The sequence below is a fragment of the Strongylocentrotus purpuratus genome, unplaced genomic scaffold, assembly GCF_000002235.5.
Source record: "Strongylocentrotus purpuratus isolate Spur 01 unplaced genomic scaffold, Spur_5.0 spur5_scaffold_6, whole genome shotgun sequence".
Taxonomy (NCBI): domain Eukaryota; kingdom Metazoa; phylum Echinodermata; class Echinoidea; order Camarodonta; family Strongylocentrotidae; genus Strongylocentrotus; species Strongylocentrotus purpuratus.
This window is the reverse complement of record NW_022145612.1, coordinates 19,382,639-19,402,587: the sequence shown is the minus strand read 5'-3', so window position 1 is coordinate 19,402,587 and position 19,949 is coordinate 19,382,639. Positions and strand designations below refer to the sequence as shown.

At 36.2% G+C, this 19,949-nt stretch overlaps 1 protein-coding gene across 9 annotated transcripts in view; it reads left to right on the top strand.

Annotated features, from left to right (window-relative positions):
* LOC581763 (FERM domain-containing protein 4A) overlaps positions 1 to 19,949 on the top strand; it is an 83,519-nt gene that overhangs the window by 44,858 nt on the left and 18,712 nt on the right. For 8 of the 9 annotated variants that reach the window (XR_004061854.1, XM_030973241.1, XM_011668529.2 and 5 more), the window contains exons 6-8: positions 1,673 to 1,822; positions 16,639 to 16,783; positions 19,146 to 19,222. Coding sequence is in view for 8 of the 9 variants with exons in the window: in XM_030973241.1 (XP_030829101.1) it covers positions 1,673 to 1,822; positions 16,639 to 16,783; positions 19,146 to 19,222 (372 nt within the window). In the remaining variant the exon portion in view is untranslated. Of the gene's footprint in view, positions 1 to 1,672; positions 1,823 to 6,565; positions 6,759 to 16,638; positions 16,784 to 19,145; positions 19,223 to 19,949 lie in introns of those variants that run through there. The other variant, XM_030973244.1, reaches the window with a different exon arrangement.

Below are 19,949 nucleotides of genomic sequence, written 5' to 3'. Positions count from 1 at the left end.
AAAGCACATGTCCCACCGCATGTTTAGGAAGAAAGATAGCTGTTTATGATTTTCACTTCTTCTGCAGTATCATGGGAATAGGCATTTTTTCAACCATTTTCTAACCATGTTCTAATAATAGACTTCTGGACACGAGCAAAATTCTGTTTTGGAGAAAACCAAATTTGCACTCTGCAGGTGTTTGCCATTCCCTCTTCATTTGTTTCGTATAGAGCAGGATGTAAGATTATAATGGATGAATAAATAATATTTCCAAGATTCCACGCTTTCATGCTGCTGAACATTCCTTGTGTGTCTTTCCTTTATTATCATAAGAAAAGCAAACTGTTTTCCTTCCTGTTTTCCCCCACGTAAGTTTATTTTTGGTTCGCGTGAAGTTGATGTTGTGTGAATTCTAACAGTAAAATCGAAGGGTTGGTCAGTTTTTTTTATTTGCACATGATAAGGATTGTGGCATCCCATGAGATCTTTTCTTCAGCTCTATTTATTCTTCAATATCTTTAAATAAACAAAGCATAGGGACAAGGAATTAATGGCTGTTATTGTCTTCAGCAATCATACAAATGTATGCAATACACTTAAGGTGTAGATGCATGTACAATGTATGTAGTCCATGGGAATTCTTGTACATGTAAATTCTATACATGTGGGAAAGAACCAAGTCTCAATCTTTCCCAATTTTCCCAGTTTTGCTGCTGCTCAACTGTGACCTGTGACCTGTAAATATATCTAGAAGAGTTTGCCATATGACTAATTAGTCAAATTATTGACAAAGGAAACAGATGTTATTTTCACTGACCTTATAAATTCAAAATTACTTGAAGGAAATGATGTAAAAATCATCCATGTTGATGACTGAAATGCCTTGTCAGTACCTGCTGAGTACAGCTTTTGAATGATAATACTGACAGAGATTTATTGTGGTGTAAATTCTCCTTTCTTTGGAAAATTGGGGAATAAATCTACGTTGGTGATTGATAATTTGTTATTCCCGAAATTGAGATTTGACCCCTATCTTCCATGTGCGAAGCATTTGATGCAGGAAGTATTGATCTTATTAGACACGAGGGGTGATATAAATGTGTGCTGACTTTCCCCAGCCTAATATATGCTACGAGCCATAAGTCATGGCCATCATGAAAATAACAAGTTATTAAAGTTCCCAAGATTTCCTTTGAATGGGGCTGTTTTCATCCTGAGATGTCGCATCTCGTTCAGCTCCAGGCCCACTCATGGGACTTCATATCACAGTAGGATGAACAGGTGCCTTAGTGCTAGCTCCCTAGTACTGTTGAACCACGTTGTAACCAGGACTCGATCTGCACTGAAAGCTAGTGGACAAGTCCTCTTAGGTTCAAGCCCAAAATTTGATACATCCTGATCATTCACAAGAAGAAGGGGGGAAAACAGGGATGATCCAGGATGATGATCCCATATTACAGGATTCATATATTAATTCAAGCAAGGAGTTATTGGTTCAAGGGTCTATTAGATATCACACATATATTGGAAGAGATTCCTTCAGTAACCTAACCACTGAGCATCCACTGATGCCTGAGGAAGTGCTCTTTGACTGTGCAGTCATACTTCAGTTGATAGAGTTGTAGGAAACTTGTTACTTTGTCAGATGATCATCATAACTTACCAAGATGGAATACATTCTTATTTACAGTGACCAAGAGGCTCACAAGGTGCTGAAGAAATTACCTGTACTGCCTCAGTTTACACTAAGGGAACATCCGTCTCTGGCCTACTGTGAAGAAAGGATACTCTTCTACTACAAACGACTTGGTGGACTCAGCAAAGGCCAGTGTATTGTATGGTGAGTTTTGGCATATTTTGTTGTTTACAAATCATGAAAAGGAAACAGTTACAGTTGAAATTATTTAAAGGTTGTATGCTACTTGATGCACAGGGTTTGGTCAAGGTCATGAATTTTGAGAAATAAGCATCTTAAACAAAATTTGAAAGCTACATGTACAAGAGGAATGCATAAGCTGAGTTTATCTGTCTCGCATGAAAAATGTTGTACACTATTCTCCATTTAAAGGATGTTCTGTAATCATTTTTTACTATTTTTCTAATTTATTCACGTGGTTAAACCTTCACCATTATGTTCATACACAATGGCATCTTTGAGATACTCATCATTCAGTGAATCAGTTAAAATATGAGAAATTCATGGATGATGAATAATCTTTATTCATTCGTGCAAGGGGTTCAGGATAAACTTTGTAGGTGTTTTCCTCTTATATTGTGATACATGTGGGTGGATAATCAGAACAAGAACATTCAGGATTTTATCAACACTTTGCATTTCCCTTACAACCAGTATAATATCAGTTACTGCAGTGTGATGTACATGTACCTCCATCTGTTTCCTTGTGGAAATGCCATTCGCACAAAGAGTTTGACACTACCTCGTATTCAGCTACCTCAGATTCTTCATTGTCATGCGCATTCCTTTTATTTAAGTCGCCTTTGGGAATTTGTGCGAAGATTTTCTTTTTCACAAATTCTTGATGCTGCATAAGTTAGGAAGATTATAGAGAAGTCGTGCACCACCTTATGCTCTCAAGTCACATTGGTAAACGTTTAGAAGATTTAAATGTAACACTTCATGCATCGTGCAGACTGTGAGGTGCTAGAATGTGGAGGTGTGTATTGAGATCGCTTAAATCAACCTCGGCTTTGTCACAACTAACCACGTGAAAAATATGGCCATAATCTTGACTTTATCAATGTTCATCTTCCTTTGGGTTAGACTAAGAGAGAGGGAGAAAAAAAAGTTATTTTGTTCATGCAGACGGGTGTGAAAGAAGCCTGCTACCCCAAGTAATTTCACTAATTACTATCGGAGTGTGGGGCAGCATCGTCTGTCTCTAGGGTTCATGCAATCTGATACGCTCATCATCGGTAGCAGCAATGGAGCAGTAAGGAGCAACCGAGAGGACAAACATCTTCAAGAATGTCTAGCTGCAGTTGCTAGGTCACTGTTTGCATCGATCCCGCAAGCCAACTCGTCCACTGTTATGTTTTCTTGCCTGCCTGGTGTATTAAAGACGAGGCACATACGTCAAGCTTGTCTCATTAGTGCGTCAGTGCTAGACTGACTCATTACCTTCTGTTTCTGCAGATGCGGTCCATCTCCATCCCCCCAAGACACTATTCCCACTGGATTCACCAGGCATTCATAAGCCCCTTGTAATCAAATGAAGACGTCCCCTGTTGTGCTAGTTATCATATATTTGAGTGCCTAGATGCGATTATAACATCCAAGCATATGCTGATTGTTCATTGTACCTCATTGGAGCATGAATAACATTCTCCATTATTCATATTTGTTATCCCTATAAAAGATCAACATGGACTAGTGTCTTTACTTTGAAAAGGAAGTATTAGAGCTTATCAGTTGATCACTATGACAACTGTGTGTGCTTGCTCTAGAGATTTATAATGCAAAAAAAGGTCCTTTGTCTGACTTTCTCATTAAAGGTACTATGTCCCATTTGCAGGCCCAAAAAATGAAAAAGTTGAATTCCAACTGCATTTGAAAGATAATACTGATTTAGAACTTCCCTAAAAAAGGTGGGGCTTGAAAATGTCTTCAAGTGGGAAAATAACAACTATAAGTTGTCAAATCGACTTTAGGGCTATAGAGCCCAAAAGTAATAGTCTTGATTTTCAGACAATTGTACCGAATGGTCATACGTTTTATGCTGCGCAAAGATTCAATTAGTTTAACCTTGGCCATCACAAGAAGTGGGTTATTGATGTAGAAAAATGCTCATGTAACCTTTACAACTCTTTTCATGTATGTTATTACCAAAGAAGAAAAAAAAGCCAGTCAGTCACTCAATAGTGTCTGACAGTAAAGTCTAGCAAGTAAACTGGTTTCCTTGCATAATTTGAATATGAGGACACTGCTAACGTTTAAATTTCACAGATAGGACATACATGACATATTCATAATTCCTGCAAAGTTCTACAGAATTTGAGGTTGGCTGCAAAAGGGACATAGTACCTTTAAAGGGGCCAGGTAAAGAGGGTTCCAACATACATGTATACATGTAACTGTGAGGACTTGATTACATTGTAGCAAAGCGCACGTCTGGGAAATAAAACAGTGGATGATTCAAATACAATGCTAACATGATTTTAAAGACTTTCAAAACAAAAATCAACATTAGGGCAATTTCAATACCCCTTTTCTTGCCCATAGCAATTATGTTCTGATTACGTAATATGTTGTTGTCATGTTTTGCACATTACAATAAGTGGCGTATATAAGGCTAATGAAATTGCCTTAGGTTGACTTGTTGAAGTCTTTTCAATTCTGTTTGCTATGTATTTGTGTTTATGGTAGAAAGCATTAAATAGGCATGATTGATAACCTCCATGCAAATAGATTGTTTGCAGAAAGCAAGCAAATAATATCAGTTTCATGTGGTAATTATTAATTGAGATATCGTTAAATCAGGGACTTCCCCAAAACTTTTGTGAAAAGAATAGTGTAAATATGTCAAAGTACTAAGTTCACACATTTACATGAAGATCTCAGAACAAGGAAATAATATTCTCAAGTAAGTGAAACCTAGGAAGTTTTGCAAACGTCAATGCTTTCAATTATTCACATTTTTTTTCTCTTTCAAAATATGCTCTGGATACCAGGTATGTAAAAACTGGTACTTATAACATGGATATCAAAACCTTTTAATGACAGTTTTTCCCCAATACGATTACCACAATAACACTTCAACATTGTTATATTATGGTAATTGTGTAATATAGCATTTCGTTTAAATATTATTTGTACGTCATACCTATAAATACTGGCCTTTTAAAACATTTTTGTAACAATCAACATCATTGCCACTATACACCCTGTATGTGTTATGTAACCTGAGGTATTGCTGTCTGAAGTCCTTCTGTGGATCCTTACTTTCATGTCATAGTGATGCATAGACCTGAGTGCATGTTATTGTTTGTTCATCGTGTCAAAGGTCAAATGATTGTATATATTTTTTATGGTGGTTGAAATTGGAATTGAAGTATGTAAGATGAAAATGGTCCTGTGTGTCACTTAACCTTCAGGATGAGGACTGTTTCCTCTGGTAAAGCAGAACAGGAAGAGTTACCCAGTTATCTCCTCCATCACATGACACATGGTCAGATTGATTTCCGGTCGCTGTATTTGAAATGCCACGTTTGCAATTATTTAAAAAAATGAAAGTCAGTCTTCTTGTTCCTTAGAATGCACATGTTAATCTTTTATAATGTTATCTATCTCTTTAAGTATGTCCAGGAATATAAATGACTGTACGTTTAATTTGTTAAGTTTGATAGAAAAATACAGAAATGCTATGGGGGGGGGGGGGTGTATATAAAATTCACAAAAGCTTTATATGAAGAAGTAATTCACCATTCGAAGTGACACAAATTTGATTCAGATACTTGTGGAATTGATTTTAAAGGTGAACCCTCCACATTTAATAAGATAATGTACCTCCCCAAGTTTCATGAAAGCAAATCATACTTTTATTCATAAGATGAAGGTTTTATATTAATCTTCTCATTACATCAGCTATGTATTTATATACTTATTCATTTATTTATATATTTATTTATTTATTCATTTATTTATTTATTTAGTTTCATAATGTCAAAGACATTTCTTTAGCTATTAGTCATGAATGAATGTTAGTTCTTTGTGCTTATCTACCTGTATAAAGGTCCTTCTGCTTGAGTTTATTCTTACCTTTGGTTGTTCTTGTGCCTTCAAGATTTGGCTAATCTTGGCAAACACCTGATACATTGAATCCCATTGAGACTCTCTGAAAATTGGAATGGCTTGATTATATTAGACCAATCAGCAGGTCAATTAAGCCTCCTAGTGCAGTCCCTTCTAATCAGACCTCGTTATTGTCAAACTCAATGTTTTGAGACCCCTTGTCGGGCTCTAAAGTGGAAAATTGCTAACATTTGCCTGGCCATGATATGTCTTATTGCAAATTTACCAGTGTAATGAGCCAAAAGTCTGGTTCTTATTCACGAGAAGAGTTAATTCTATGTGCTGCATGTATTTGAGTTTCAAATGAAAAGTAGAAGAATAAAAATACAAAATCAAGAACTAGGGATGTTTCAGACAATGATTGATTCATGAATTGAGCCAGAAAACAAATATCAACATTACATATGATTTCTTGAAATGTAAGCACCTCAAGAATTAAAAAGCTCTCTGGACCTAGCATTCATATCCGAACAGAAGTAACAAAATAAAACACATGTATTTGTTGACCTCTTTTATCTTTACCACTTAAATTAATTGAGATATAGAGAATCTATCAACACCTTGATGTAGCAGTTTGCACATTTCAGGCTGTTTCAGGACATTACTGCAAGAGTGATGTCCTAAACGCTCCCAGGAGACTCAAGCATATTGTGTGAAAGCTCTCATCCTATTGATATGCACACACACTCTCAAACACACTGGGTGATACCTGTGCCTACATACACAGCCGGTTTGCTCTGAAGTGCTCAGTCATGCCAGTGGTATGTTCCTCATTCACTCGTGAGGCGATGATGGTGGTACGTGGATGTAGATTTCATATGCATGATGATTCAGGCTTGCAAGATTTACAGACAATTCTACCTATATACAATTGTCTGTATGTTGTTTCCTTGGTGATGTTTACTCCCGGTAGCAGCATTGTTTGAATTATACACAGGTGTGCATGTATTCTAGTGGATATCCAGAGGTGAGTTGGAGATATACATACCAAATATATAAATTGAACTGATTTTAGAATGCATGGTGGAATTACATTTTACTGATTTCTGGGCACTTTGATGCCAAAAGCACTCACTTTCAGGGTTGAAATATTATGGTCTGATTTTTAGTAGATTTTAAGAATACATTTGAAGAGGTATTTTAGCTCTCATCATTCATAAATTTCACTTTTTGATTTCCCCTTATTTTCCTTTTCATGTGAATGTAGGCTTAATTGTTTACTTCTTGACATTTTTTTGAATTCCACTTTATCATTTTCATTTGGGAACATATGTTCAGAAAGACTCAGTATTGATTCAAAAGCTTGATATTATGGTGTTTTTTTTAAAGGTTTTTTGAGGTGTACAGGTATGTACTTATAAGTGTTGTTTTTTTTATTGCAAGGAAAGAAAATATGTTAGTTTGAACAAATGAAAGGAGTATGGTGAAAGGGGGGAAGAGAAAAAGAAACGAATGTGTATAACCTGTATATTCACATGAAGGTTTATCATTTTAAAAGTTATATTTGAATACATCTGGTGTGCTTCAAAGATGAGATTGTTTTCAGTGACAAATGTTCTCTGCTCTGAAGGAGCATGAAGATAGTTTAATCACCATTGGTTTTCAGCTGAATAGCCTGACTCATTTGGTCATTATAACTCTGCATACATGCATGCCCATGTATTGTAGATCAATCAACCCAAAGTCAAAGACTCCACCAGCCCGTGGTCGTGGAGGCATATAATTTGAACATATCTTATTGTATATATTTAGAATCCAGGCATCTTCATGATAACTTCCTCCTTTGGAGAATGTTCTGCCCCTTACAATGATGTTCAATGTACATACCGGGTACATGTTTTTTGGCACGAACCTGCAATGTAAAAATTTCATGGTAGCAAAGATAGTGTGCATTGGCTTTAACCAAAGTGCATTGGCATTAATCGAAAGAACTGTAGTGTTTAAAAGAAATTTTGATTGTCCATTGTAGGGCTTACGGGTCTTATTTGCCCTAAGCTAATATAAAGTTCTTGTATGTCATAACTTTGTGTTTCTTCAACAAAATGACAAAATAACAAGTTGCTCAGTCTAGCATAAGTAAAGGGATATTTTTCTTGCATCCAAACTATAGGAATGTTTACCTCTAGAAAAAAAAGTTCCATTCCCTCTGAATAGAGCATTGAAACTTGCATAGAATGTTGTATTTGCTCTTCATGGGAACTATGTAGTCATGCCTACATTGTGTGTTTACTTGGAAAGTTTACTTTAATAGCATGGGGAAGAAAAAAAATTATTCTGAAGGGAAGAAACGTGCTGTCAAAATGGCATTCTGACTGCTACCTGTCCCTGTAAACTGGATCTAACAAAAGGGTCCTAGTTTGGCTACCTCACCCATTATTCAAAGCATTCATTATTATGAAGAGCATTATATAGAACAGAACAGGGTCAAGAACGTGAGAGAGACACAAATTTCACACCTTACGTCCTGCGAACTTATAGCAGTTTGTCTTGGAGTAATATCATAAAACATTAAAGCGAGAGGAAACTTCAATACATGTAGGTGACAGCTAGACCTTGACGTCATGGTTCTCCCATTGCAGCTAGTCTCCATTTCAAACCTTCTGTTGACTGAGTAAACTTGACATATCTGGCCTAGCTTGCACTTGACCTTTAGCAGGTTTCCATTGACATGTAGAACTCAAGAAGGCCCCCTATCAGCACTCCTTGTAATGGAATGGCTTGTGATGTGAATGAAAGAGCAAGATGGGAGTGGTTGCATTGATCTACATCGTAGCTTGTAGAATGGAACAGGATGTAAAATCATGTAGATGTAGTGATTATGGGGTTGGTTAATGGAAAGTTTAGGAATCTCTTTATGTACAATCTGCTTAAAATCGTTAAAAATGAAAAGTATAATTGAGATGTACTTCCATGGAAAGTAATTTAACCAAGAACAGTTCTTGTATGCAATTATTTTTAAAAGATAAAGGAAAAGAACATTTATGAATAGTTTTATAATTGTCCTTCTGCCACGGGAAAAATGATCTGTTTTTAAAATGATATAATGATCTTCTCAGAATATGTAAGTAACGTATGTTCCACTTGAGTGCTCTCCCACTCACATCTTCATGATCTTGATATAGAATTCAGGAATGTTCACTTTGCATTATAAATGCTACTAAAGCAGTGCTCACTGATTCAACACAAATCTGGGTATTAAAGTAAGCTTTCTTAAAAGATTTAAATTTAAAAATACAGATAATGGGAATTTCCAAGGTCTAAAACACAATCTGGCATTTTTAATCTGAAACTTTCTAAAATGCACATCCTCTAAACGTGGGAAGTAAAATGTATTCAGCTTCTTGTCAATATAGGGATTCTAAGGATATATTATCTTATATACCATAACATTTCATGATGCTATTCTTTCTCATTAGAGATTTTTCAGTATACAAATTCTATGTTTGTACAGCTGATAGGTCCAAAAAGCAATAATCTGTGGGTCCTGATGAAGAAATTCGCTGTCATCTTGACATTTACACTAGCAAATATGTTGGAGGAATAATGTTTGCTTATTCATTATACTTACATTGCTATGTTTATATCCTAATTGACAGCAAGTGCTTGCCTACATGTCACTGCTGGATATGTCTATGCATGGTTCTCATTTAGTAATGTCAAACAGTACTACTATCTCTCATTGCATATTGACCTAAGATCACCTTGGTAACTCAATTTAGTGATAGTAAGGATGCCACGATGATATGGTTCAGCCTCTATTATCTATACAGTCAGCCATCCATCTTTCTGTGTTTGTTAGATAGCATTATCAGTCTTCTCCCAGTCATATTTATTAGCTTTACTATCACCCGTGAGACATGTTATCAGACTGAATGCCATTCACAAACTATTTATATTCTATCATAACAAATGGGCAGCATGCAGGACATTGAAGTCTGTTCTTATCATTTTGCGGTTATTCATAAACAATGGAGAAAAAAATCATCCAGAATGTTAGATTAGTTTTTCATTAGACAAAGACTTTATTAGTCGTTCAATAGATAAAGACTTGGTTAATAGATAGCATTTCATAGATATGCTGTAGACAAAGGAATACCAAGAGCTTGAAATATATAGGAGAAAAAACGTTTAAAGGCATACATGGGGAGTGATTTTCTTTCTATGAGGAAATATCAACATCTTTTCATGGGGTATTTAAATGGGAGGGGGTATATTATGAGAGTTTACTTGGTCAGAAAAGCATCTGGTCTTATTGTCCCAAAATAGAGGGGTGGAAAGGGTCATTATCCCACAGAAGAAAGAAAAATCAATATTTGTGGTTTACTACTAAAAATAAAAGAGCTCTGAGCCATGTCTGGAATATATTGGGCATCTGCACGTGCTGCTCTTTTCTTTTATGAAGTGTCTGTCTGACCTTGTCTCTTTTGCATATTCAATTTCGTGCTATTCCTTTTTCTTCTTCTATTTTAATTGGCCAACCAAAAAGAGTGGAAATTTGAATACCCTGCATCCCATGTGAAAAGTGGAAGTTGATAAACAATAGATTGTTAAGTTGCAGCACTTTCCATAACAATCCATAACAAGTTGTAGTTCATCACGCAAATGATGGATTCAATACACAGAATGAGAAAAGTAAATGGTTGGGCTTAGACTTTGGCAACATTGAGAGACAGAAAAAAAAACCCAGATAGATCCATTTATATTAGAACTTTGAAGCATGACCAAGATGGCTTTGGCAGGCAGCTCTTCACTCTTGAAAATGAACACTCTTTTCACACCTCAAGTGCAAAGAGATAGACCTGAGTGAGGGGAAAAGATTCCTTGTGACAAGCAAAGGACTCTTCCTCCAGTGATTTTGGCACCTCTGAACCGACTGTACTAATCAGCCGGCAAGCCCAGTTCAGCCTCTAAATTGGATTCGTTATTGGGAGTAAATGATTCTCAAGATGGGATTGATTTCAGGCTGATGACACACTAACGATGAGAATTGGTCAGTTTAAGCTGTATATTTTCAGGCGATTCCCGAGATAATCCGGGGTCTGTCACAGGAGAGTTGTTACCTACACTTTTTGACAAACTGATGATAGGCAGGATGCGCTAAACTCTCTAGCTGAGAACATGCTATAATCTTTCTGTTATTTTCTGTAGGAAATCAGCTGTTTTTAGTTGAGGTCTATATATATATTCTGTGGGAAAGTTTGTCATTTAGTCATGTGTGAACAACCTTTTTCTTTCAAGGCCTGTTTTTCACTTTTAAGTGAATTAGAGATTTTTTGTAGCATTCGCATGTAGAATTAAGTTAATTTATGAACCATGTCTGTTTATTCGGTGTTATCTGTTGTGATTTTAAGGATTTACTTTGAAAATTTTATATATGCTGGCTTTTTGTGTATCACAAATCAGGGAATTCCTTAAATATGAAATACTGACTCAAATCAAGATTAATTAACATTTAGAATGGCAATGAATGATGAGCTTTGTTAATTTCAAGAATAAATATCTTACCCTGTTCTTTGTTATATTTGGGGTGCTAAAGAAAAATGGAATGACAGATGGACGAGTCATTCTGTGCTGGATATTAATATTGCATTAAATTAAAGCTGGCCTTGAAGGATGATGATAATATGATGATCAGTCAAACTGCCTGTGATGGAAACATAATCAGGAAGGAATAGCAGGCATATCTTGTTTCATTTGTTTCCTCCTCCTGTCTACCCACCCACAAACACAAGCTAGTGCGTCAAAATACATACTGCCAAATATGATGACAGCTTTATGAAATGATCACTCATGACAAGCAGTAACCAGAGCTAGAGAGGCCTAGAGGGAGAGAGAGAGAGAGAGGGATGGAAAGAAATAATCACATTTATAAAAATACATGTATGAGCATTAGCACATTAGCACCCCACCCCCCAAAAAAAAGTGGGGGGAGGGGGCAAATTGAAATCTTTGTATGGATCTCTTGTTTGAACAAGTTTTTCTATCGCTGTGGCTCCTTGGACAAACCCTTTGATTGTAACCCTCTGATACGTTTTTTAATTTTAATTTTTGATATTTTAATTTCTTTTTGACAGGGAAACTAAGTTTTGTTTATCTGTTTAGATATACTTAAATTGTGACCTTCCGATTTTTTTATCTTCTTCTAGTTTTGATATTTAATATGTTCTTGACATGGAAACTAAGCCTTATTTTCAGGAAGCTAGTTATAGAGTAACGATTCTTGGAGAACTGTTTAACTTCCTGTCGTCACAACAAAGTTAATAGGAATTTTAGTACTTTTTAATGTATTCAGTTGTTTCAGTTACAAATTGATTTAACAAAATAGTCACCTTTTCATTGCATAGAACCAACAGGGCATTGTTATTAATAGATTATAGTGTGCTTGTATTTCTTGATATTATTGCCATATACGGATCAATGATAACTGTAATAGTCAACACTGGAGTACATGTACTGCACAGTGTAGAAGCATGACTGTGTATATATATAGTCCATTTCAAATGCAAGGAGAGGTATAATTGTTAAATCATCTCAGCGGTAAGTCGGCTGATTTGTTGATAAGCACCCCGCTGTAATGGCTCTTGTATGCAATTAACATTGCTCAGTGCCTCCTAATGAAATGGGTATTCAAAGTATTCCACACCCATAGTGACAAATAGATTTGTTTACGGACGACTTTCAAAGGTAATCATAGCGTCATTGATTTAATCACTGAAAACTGAAAAGTGTAGAAAAAAATGAGTATGACAGTCAAAATTTCAGAAAAATGTTGGCAAGTGCTGCCTACCCCTTCAAATATTGAGCAAGCTTCGAGACACTCAATTCTTTTCTTTAGCTCAAAATCAATGGATTTGTCATTTTGATACATCATTGACATCTTCAAAATTGACACTTCAATTGAGAATTTTTTTAATATTCTCGAATATCTTCAAGAGTTTGAAGACTCTTTTAGAAAGTATGCAAATCAACTTCATAACCCTGCAAAGTCATAGCTTTCAGATATGGATTTTATGATAGATATTATTTATACCCCCCCACACACACACACACACACACACACACTAATTTCAAGATCAAAATCTTTAGATGTCTAAGAGCGCGTTTATCTAGGCTTGCCACTAGATATGTACATATCGTACCCCACTATCGAACCCCACTATCGTACCCCACTATCGTACCCCACTATACGATCGTGATTTGCGGGATGTCGCGTTTATCGACCCTTCACGATTCAAAATAAAGGCCTTGTGTCTGCCCAGCTGTTTTGACCCGGGAAGCAGACAGTTTCTCGGAGGTCAACTTCACACGTATGCTTGTACACAACACCTGGGTGATCATATTTGTATGTGAGGTTCAAATTAGCTTTGCGTTTATCGATCTCTCAGAAACGTGATTCTGGCTGTATGTCACATTCAAAACGCACCTTTTTGCGTCTTTAGATATGCCCATATCTAAAGACGTTTGAAAAAGGCTTTGCGTTTATCTACTTCTAAATTTGCCTGAAAGACGTTTGAGAAACCTGATTCTAGCCAAAAATTTGCTAGATAAACGCAACCTAATGCATTTCACTCCCTATCTACTTGGGGAGGGGGAAATTACTGTATTGTAAAAAGCCAACTCTTTGTGAGCTCATTTGCCCTGTAGATTTAATGAAAAATGAATATGGGCTTCCTAATGGGGGAAAGTAACAATGGTTGTCTTAGTAACTAGATTCTCCTCTCTTTGTTGATTTATAATGATTTCCATAGCAGCTGAGTAATTACTCTTACACAATACACATGCAAATTGAACTTAGTGGAAAGAAAATGCCTGTAGGGGAAATGTCGCTGCTTCTTTGTCTACATGAATATGGAGTATTTTTTTCTTAAATTGATGTAATTCATTTGCAAAGAATGAACGCGACCGACAGAATAGTAATTTATGAAATATTATATACCTCACTTAAGAAATCCAGCCATCTGATTGGTCGAATTGCATTCATAAACTTCAACTGTTCCTGTAAAATTCCCGGTAACCATGCTTAAAACATTTCAATATTTTTAATAACCATGGTTATTAAAAAAATAGGTCAGTCTCCATGGTTACCCCATAGGTTTACATGTTAAAAAATGGTTTGAGCGATGGAGGATACCATACGTGTGCGAAAAATTGGTCGGCAATTTCAATACAATTGAATCTCGATCGATCTTACCGACAATTTTATCTTGCATTGTTGACATGAAGACGAAAATTAACTCTCAAAAACAAAAAAACAACATCTGCCGATAGATCTTGATCTAAGTTCGTGCCAATATGCATTGCAAAAGTAAAAGAAGGGTCCGTTTCATGGAGCTTTTGCGAAGCATCCCTCACGCGGAGCCGTTTTCAATCCATTTTAATGTATATATTGGAGAAAACTGCCAAGCATGTTAACGGCGCGCGATAGCCGAGTGGTCTAAGCGTTGGTTTTCGATACACCTCTTGTTGTACGCAAGAGTTCGAATCCCGTCTTCGACAAAAATGTAAATTATTTTTTATTTTTTATTTTTTAGTCTATTTTTTTTCGGCATATAAAAGTATTAATGACTGCTTTAATATTCGAGAAATAGTTGTTTTCATACGCTCTCGGGAAGGTTACAATTGGGCTATTCCCCTCGGCAAGCCTCGGGGAATAGCACAATTCTAACCTTCCCTTGAGCGTAATAAAACAACTATTTCTCTCAAAGCAGTCATTAATACTATACTATTTGCTATCTGGAAAATAGACATCTTAAAGCAGCAAAGGGTTTTATTTAAAAAAAAAAAGAATTTATGCAATATTTCCAGTGTGTTTACTATGATTTGTTTTTATTTAAAAGATATACACACAATGATTAATGAGATTTTTTAGCGGAAGCATTAGGAAATGGTTTATGCTTTTATTCATGATAAAGAACATTAAGCAAACCTATTTAACGCATGCCTCATTACTTGAGCATTGAGCATTTGTAGGCTAAATCTGTTTGCGTTGGCGAATTCCAACTTCCATTAGTAGACTTCAGAGTAGTAGAGTTATGATTGAAAATATTGTTCTGTTACTTTTTTGTAGGGTCTTCACATGCATAAAAATCAAATCCCCCCCTCAGAAAATATATATATCCAACTTTTTTTTTTTAAAACCTTTCTTTTGTTTCTGATTTGGATTTAGTTGATTTATTACATGTCACAAGTCTTTGTCATGTAAACTCAGACCTCGCCGCCGGTAGCCGACAATAAAACCATGAATAATGATAGAATTCAGAAAACTTAAAATGCTAGCCTGCCTATGGGCTACCAAGCTTGCAAATTTGGAGTAGTCACAAGCTCTGGTATTGATTTCATGCATTTCGAGATTCAGTGATTATCCCTTCCGCTCCAAGCCACAGACATGTCAGACAAGGTTTTGTTTATGAATTATGCACGGGGTGATTTTTTGAAATGGCATTGAGAGTTTAGACACTTGGTGGTACCCTTTTGTTGGGGGAGATGACAAAGTGGTGCTGACAATAGACACATGTTATTGAAGCTTTAATTTGCATAAATTTACAAATTACCAAGGATGTATTGTGGTGAGTAGAATGGGGGAGAGGAGTACAATTGCATGTCGAACACCAAATTTAGACAATACTTGATGTTTGAACCCCACCCCCCTCAGAATTATGTAAATTGATTGAAAGTAATAGGATACTGTATATTTCTTTGTTCAATATGAAGATATTGTGTTCTAAAAAATAATTGCATTTCAAATTAGTTTGCTACGTGATGTAAAGGGTGACTTGAAGTTCATTCTATTTAGTAGGTTTATAGTATGTCTAGTTTTTTTTGATGAAATAGAAGTTATTCTTGTTCATTCTTGTTTAGAGCTGCCCCTGATTATAAAAGGAGAAATAATTGAAAGGAAATATTAGGATAAAATCCTGAACTAAAGAATTGATAAGTGAAGTCTTTCAAAAAGCTAACAAACGCCAACAAGGCAAGTTGAGGATCAGAAGGCTTTTAGGTATCTTTCTACAGTCTGCACCATTCTTGCTATTATCCAATGGTGTAAGAGAAATATGAATTGTTACATCCTTGTACATGTATTATGCCAAGGGGTGTGTTTGTGTCATAGTCGTCATTCATCCAAGCACATTGACTGTGCTCCATTCCCCGCAAGGGACGCTTATAATTCCACATCATCTTAAGATGCGGGTGTGATAATGAAGGGGCGAGCCTACAGCTTTGCTTCCACATCCATTACATTCAACTGGTGCATTGAGTGGAGACTTTGTGAGGCATGAATCCCCCATAGTCTTAGAGTGCCAGCAAGCCATCTGCTGCTCGTAATCAACACTCCATTTATATTGTCATCTCTTTGAAAAAATATTGATTTTCTCCCCTCGTAGCCTTCATTTATGGGATGAAAGATGAGAATTCATCATTCTCAAGTTTCACGGCATAATGTAATTTGTTGTGATTCTTGTCTCGAGTTATTGTGAAAAAAAGTTAAGTTGCATTACTTGGTTCGATCTTCAATTTGCATACTATGCATACTACCTCTGATTGCTTACAAGCCTTTTGGCATTGAGTTTCCTCCATGTCAAACTCAATTTAAACATAAAAGTTCTAACTTGTATACTCTATATTGCTTTATTTTGTTTCTTCTTTAGTGTATTTCATGTTGAATTTGAAGTAATTAGTCTTTGTACATATGTGGAAATAATTTTAATACACTTAAACGGTTTGTACGTGGGATTGTGATAGCTGCACCTATGTGTATCTATTCCATTAACCTAATTATACTGTTTATCATTTGTTGTGAGCATCCTACGTAATCAGTGTCACATTTTTCTATCTCTTTCAATGTACAGTTACATGCAATTGGTTGAAGGCCTGCCGACCTACGGAGTTCATTACTACGAAGTTAAAGATAAACAAGGTATTCCATGGTGGCTAGGACTCAGTTTCAAGGGAGTCTGTCAGTACGACCAGGTCGACAGAGTTACACCCAGGAAGGTATGTTCAAGACTTTGTATCTTTGTTTGCTAAATAGTGAACTAAGTATGTTAAAACCAGAAATATATCACGAATTTGCAATGACGGCCATTATAGCAGCAAGAAACTTGTCTGAATTGCTCACGTTTACTTATGAATTCAGTAATGAAAATTGTGCAAATATGGACCGCTCAAGAAGGTCACTTACTAACAAGAACCTCGGTTTTAAGGGAGTTTCATGCACATGAAGCTTCTGGGTTAATTTACAGTAGGTCTTCCAAAGGATGGTGTTTGGCCTGTTAGGTTAATGGATCAAGAGACTAAATCTTCATGAATGAAGGCAGGCACCCCTAGCTGTGTGAGATTCATCGCATGCTTCCCGTAATCCTGAGATGTAAGCAATGTCTTTATGGTCCTTGGTATGGAAGCATGGTGTGACATGACTGCGTTAATTCAGACAAGCATCCTGTCCTAGCTAGGAGGCCTGCCTGGGACATGTTCAGACTTCACATTGAACCATCCAGAACATGTTTGTGATCCTGTTTGTTATCCTGTTGACTGTTTCTGTCCAAATTTAGCTAAATGTACCGGCCTGGGAACACTGGAACAGGGACATGTTTTGAAAGGATGTGAAGATGAACAAGAATCAAAATCCATGCAAGCTTTTTAATTGAATCTCAGTTGAGAATTTAAAATTTCTTTTTTGTCCTTTTTATTTTGTAATTTTGTCAATTTTATGAACAGCTTTCCTGCTTTTAGGATGAATAACCTAAAAGTATATATATATATAAAGGCTAAGGATGCTTACATACAACTAAACTCATTAGGGTTTTTTATAGCTTGTAAGGAAGGGCTTTTTTAAAGGTATTTTCGTAAGGGTTTGAAAAAGTTGGTGTAGTTTTTTCTCTCCAAATGAGGTAGCTGGATCTAGCAATTGATCTAGTGTGAATCCAACTAGGCTGCATGTGAGAAAACATTCTTGCCATGAGCAATATTTGTGAGAAAGAGTGGGCGTGTATGTAGCTAGGTGTGGAGTTAACTTGGTGAGGAAGGCCCCTGCCAAGCCCAGCTAGCTTGTCCCTCTATATCCTGCATGATTCCGGCTCTTCCTAGTAGGGGTAGGAAATATCTCTTTCCACTCATGATCTAGATTCTAGGGAGAGGAAGCTAAATATTATTGCAGTATTAAAGGGGATAAAGGGGAGGAACACTTCCAGCTTAATATCCAGATCATGAGATGGAAGACTAAAGGTAGATTCATTGATTAGAAGGACAAAAATGGCTCAAGTTATTATAGGGTGTTATGAAATATTGTCTTACACTTGCCCGACTTGCAGAGTTAAAGACTGTTGCCTGGTTTATAGTTTACCCATGTATAAGGCTTGTATCTACAAATTGTTTTGGGTCTCTCTGGGTTGTTCCAGAAGGGGTACTCTAAGTGTTGTCTGACACTTGCCAAAATGTGAAGAAAAGAACAAATGTAGCTGAAATTTACTTGTACTTTTGTTGCTGTTCGGCAAGGAGATTTGTAGTGCTATGTCTGGTATTAAAAAAGAAACAGTATTTTTCCTGCCATACCTCATAGCCAAGATTTTAAGAATTGCTCCTAATGTTGTGATATCATGTCATTTAAATTATTATATTTGATTTTGTAGACAATTCTCTGTTCCTGTTTGGTATCATTGGTCATGAAGCCTTTGACATCAGAACTAAAAACTCTTTAACTCCTTCAAGGAACTCTATGATGCTGCAATGAATTCTCATGGTAGATGGATGTTTAATGAATCTGTCAAAAATATATGCTTCTGTAACAACTTATGGATAACAGCCATGAAATATCAAATGTTAGAAATAATAAAATGGTTTTGCAAATTCTTTTCGATAGTGAAAGTTTTATGGTATTTGTATACGTCATGTAATGGATATATGTAATTGACATTTAGTTTTGTTTTCCATGAATAGCTATTAGGAGCTCTTTAATACTTGGTTGTGAAGTGGTGCCAATATCTGTTTGTTAGAATTAGCCTCAAATGTTCATTGGCTGTTTTTTTAAGGTACATGGATTTTGAGTAGGAACAACATATTTAGGTAGTAAATAAATAGAATATACTGGCAGGAAAGGTTTGGTAAAAATCCAATTGGTTAAAAAATTAAACATGTTGCTGTTATGTATTTTTTAAATGTGTTAAATCAGACAATTGAGTGTATCTCCATCTCCCCCTTTTCTCTTTCTCTCTCTTTCTCTCTCTTTCTCTCTCTTTCTCTCTCTTTCTCTTTCCTCTCTCTTTCTCTTTCCTCTCTCTCTCTCCCTCTCTCTCTCTCTCTCTCTCTCTCTCTCTCACTCTCTCTATCTCAATCTCTGTCTTATACTTGTTTTCTCCAGATCTTCCAGTGGAGGCGGCTACAGAACATCTACTACAGGGACAGGAAGTTTTCCATAGAAGTCACTGACCCTAGAAGGTAATTCAACCACAAAAGTACTTTATTCAATCTTTGACAACCCTTGTAGCAGTTTCCTCATACATGTACACTCCTGTCATGCTCCAAGCGATTTACAATATGTCTGTACTTCCTCTCCAAATCTGATAAACGCCGCATTAATCTGCAATCAAATCTTCAGCAATGTGAACTGCCCTGGTCTTCTTAATACTGTACGAGAGCCTTGGACAGCTGTGCAGTTTGCACTGTTTTAACTTTTGTGTGTCATAGTGTAGAAATCACCTGATGACTTTGTTTTCCCTGCCCAGGATATTTTTCTTTTTAATATTTGATCCCTTACTCTCCATAATCAAGCTTGTTGTAGGAAATGGAGGAAGTGGAGGAAAAAATGGTAGAGATCAGGTCTTGTATGAACCGTGTTCCCACACCTACGTCACAAGTATTATGGGTTGGGATAAAGTTAGTTCTTACTGTAAAAATTGACGGTTGAATTCAAAATAAAAAAATACTCATACTGGAAGTCGACCAGACAGACAATGTACTTTGAGATGAAAATTTGAAAAAAGGAAATGCATTTCTCGGTACAAGACGGAAAGACAATCCTTTTCCACCCTGAGGCTAAAGATAGGTATAGAGGGTCAAGAGGATGGATAGCAAAGCTATTGACCTCCATTAAATGTTCTCATGAAATAAATGTGAGTACACTGAGTATAACAAATCTAATCTCATACTAGCGAATCAAAATTCA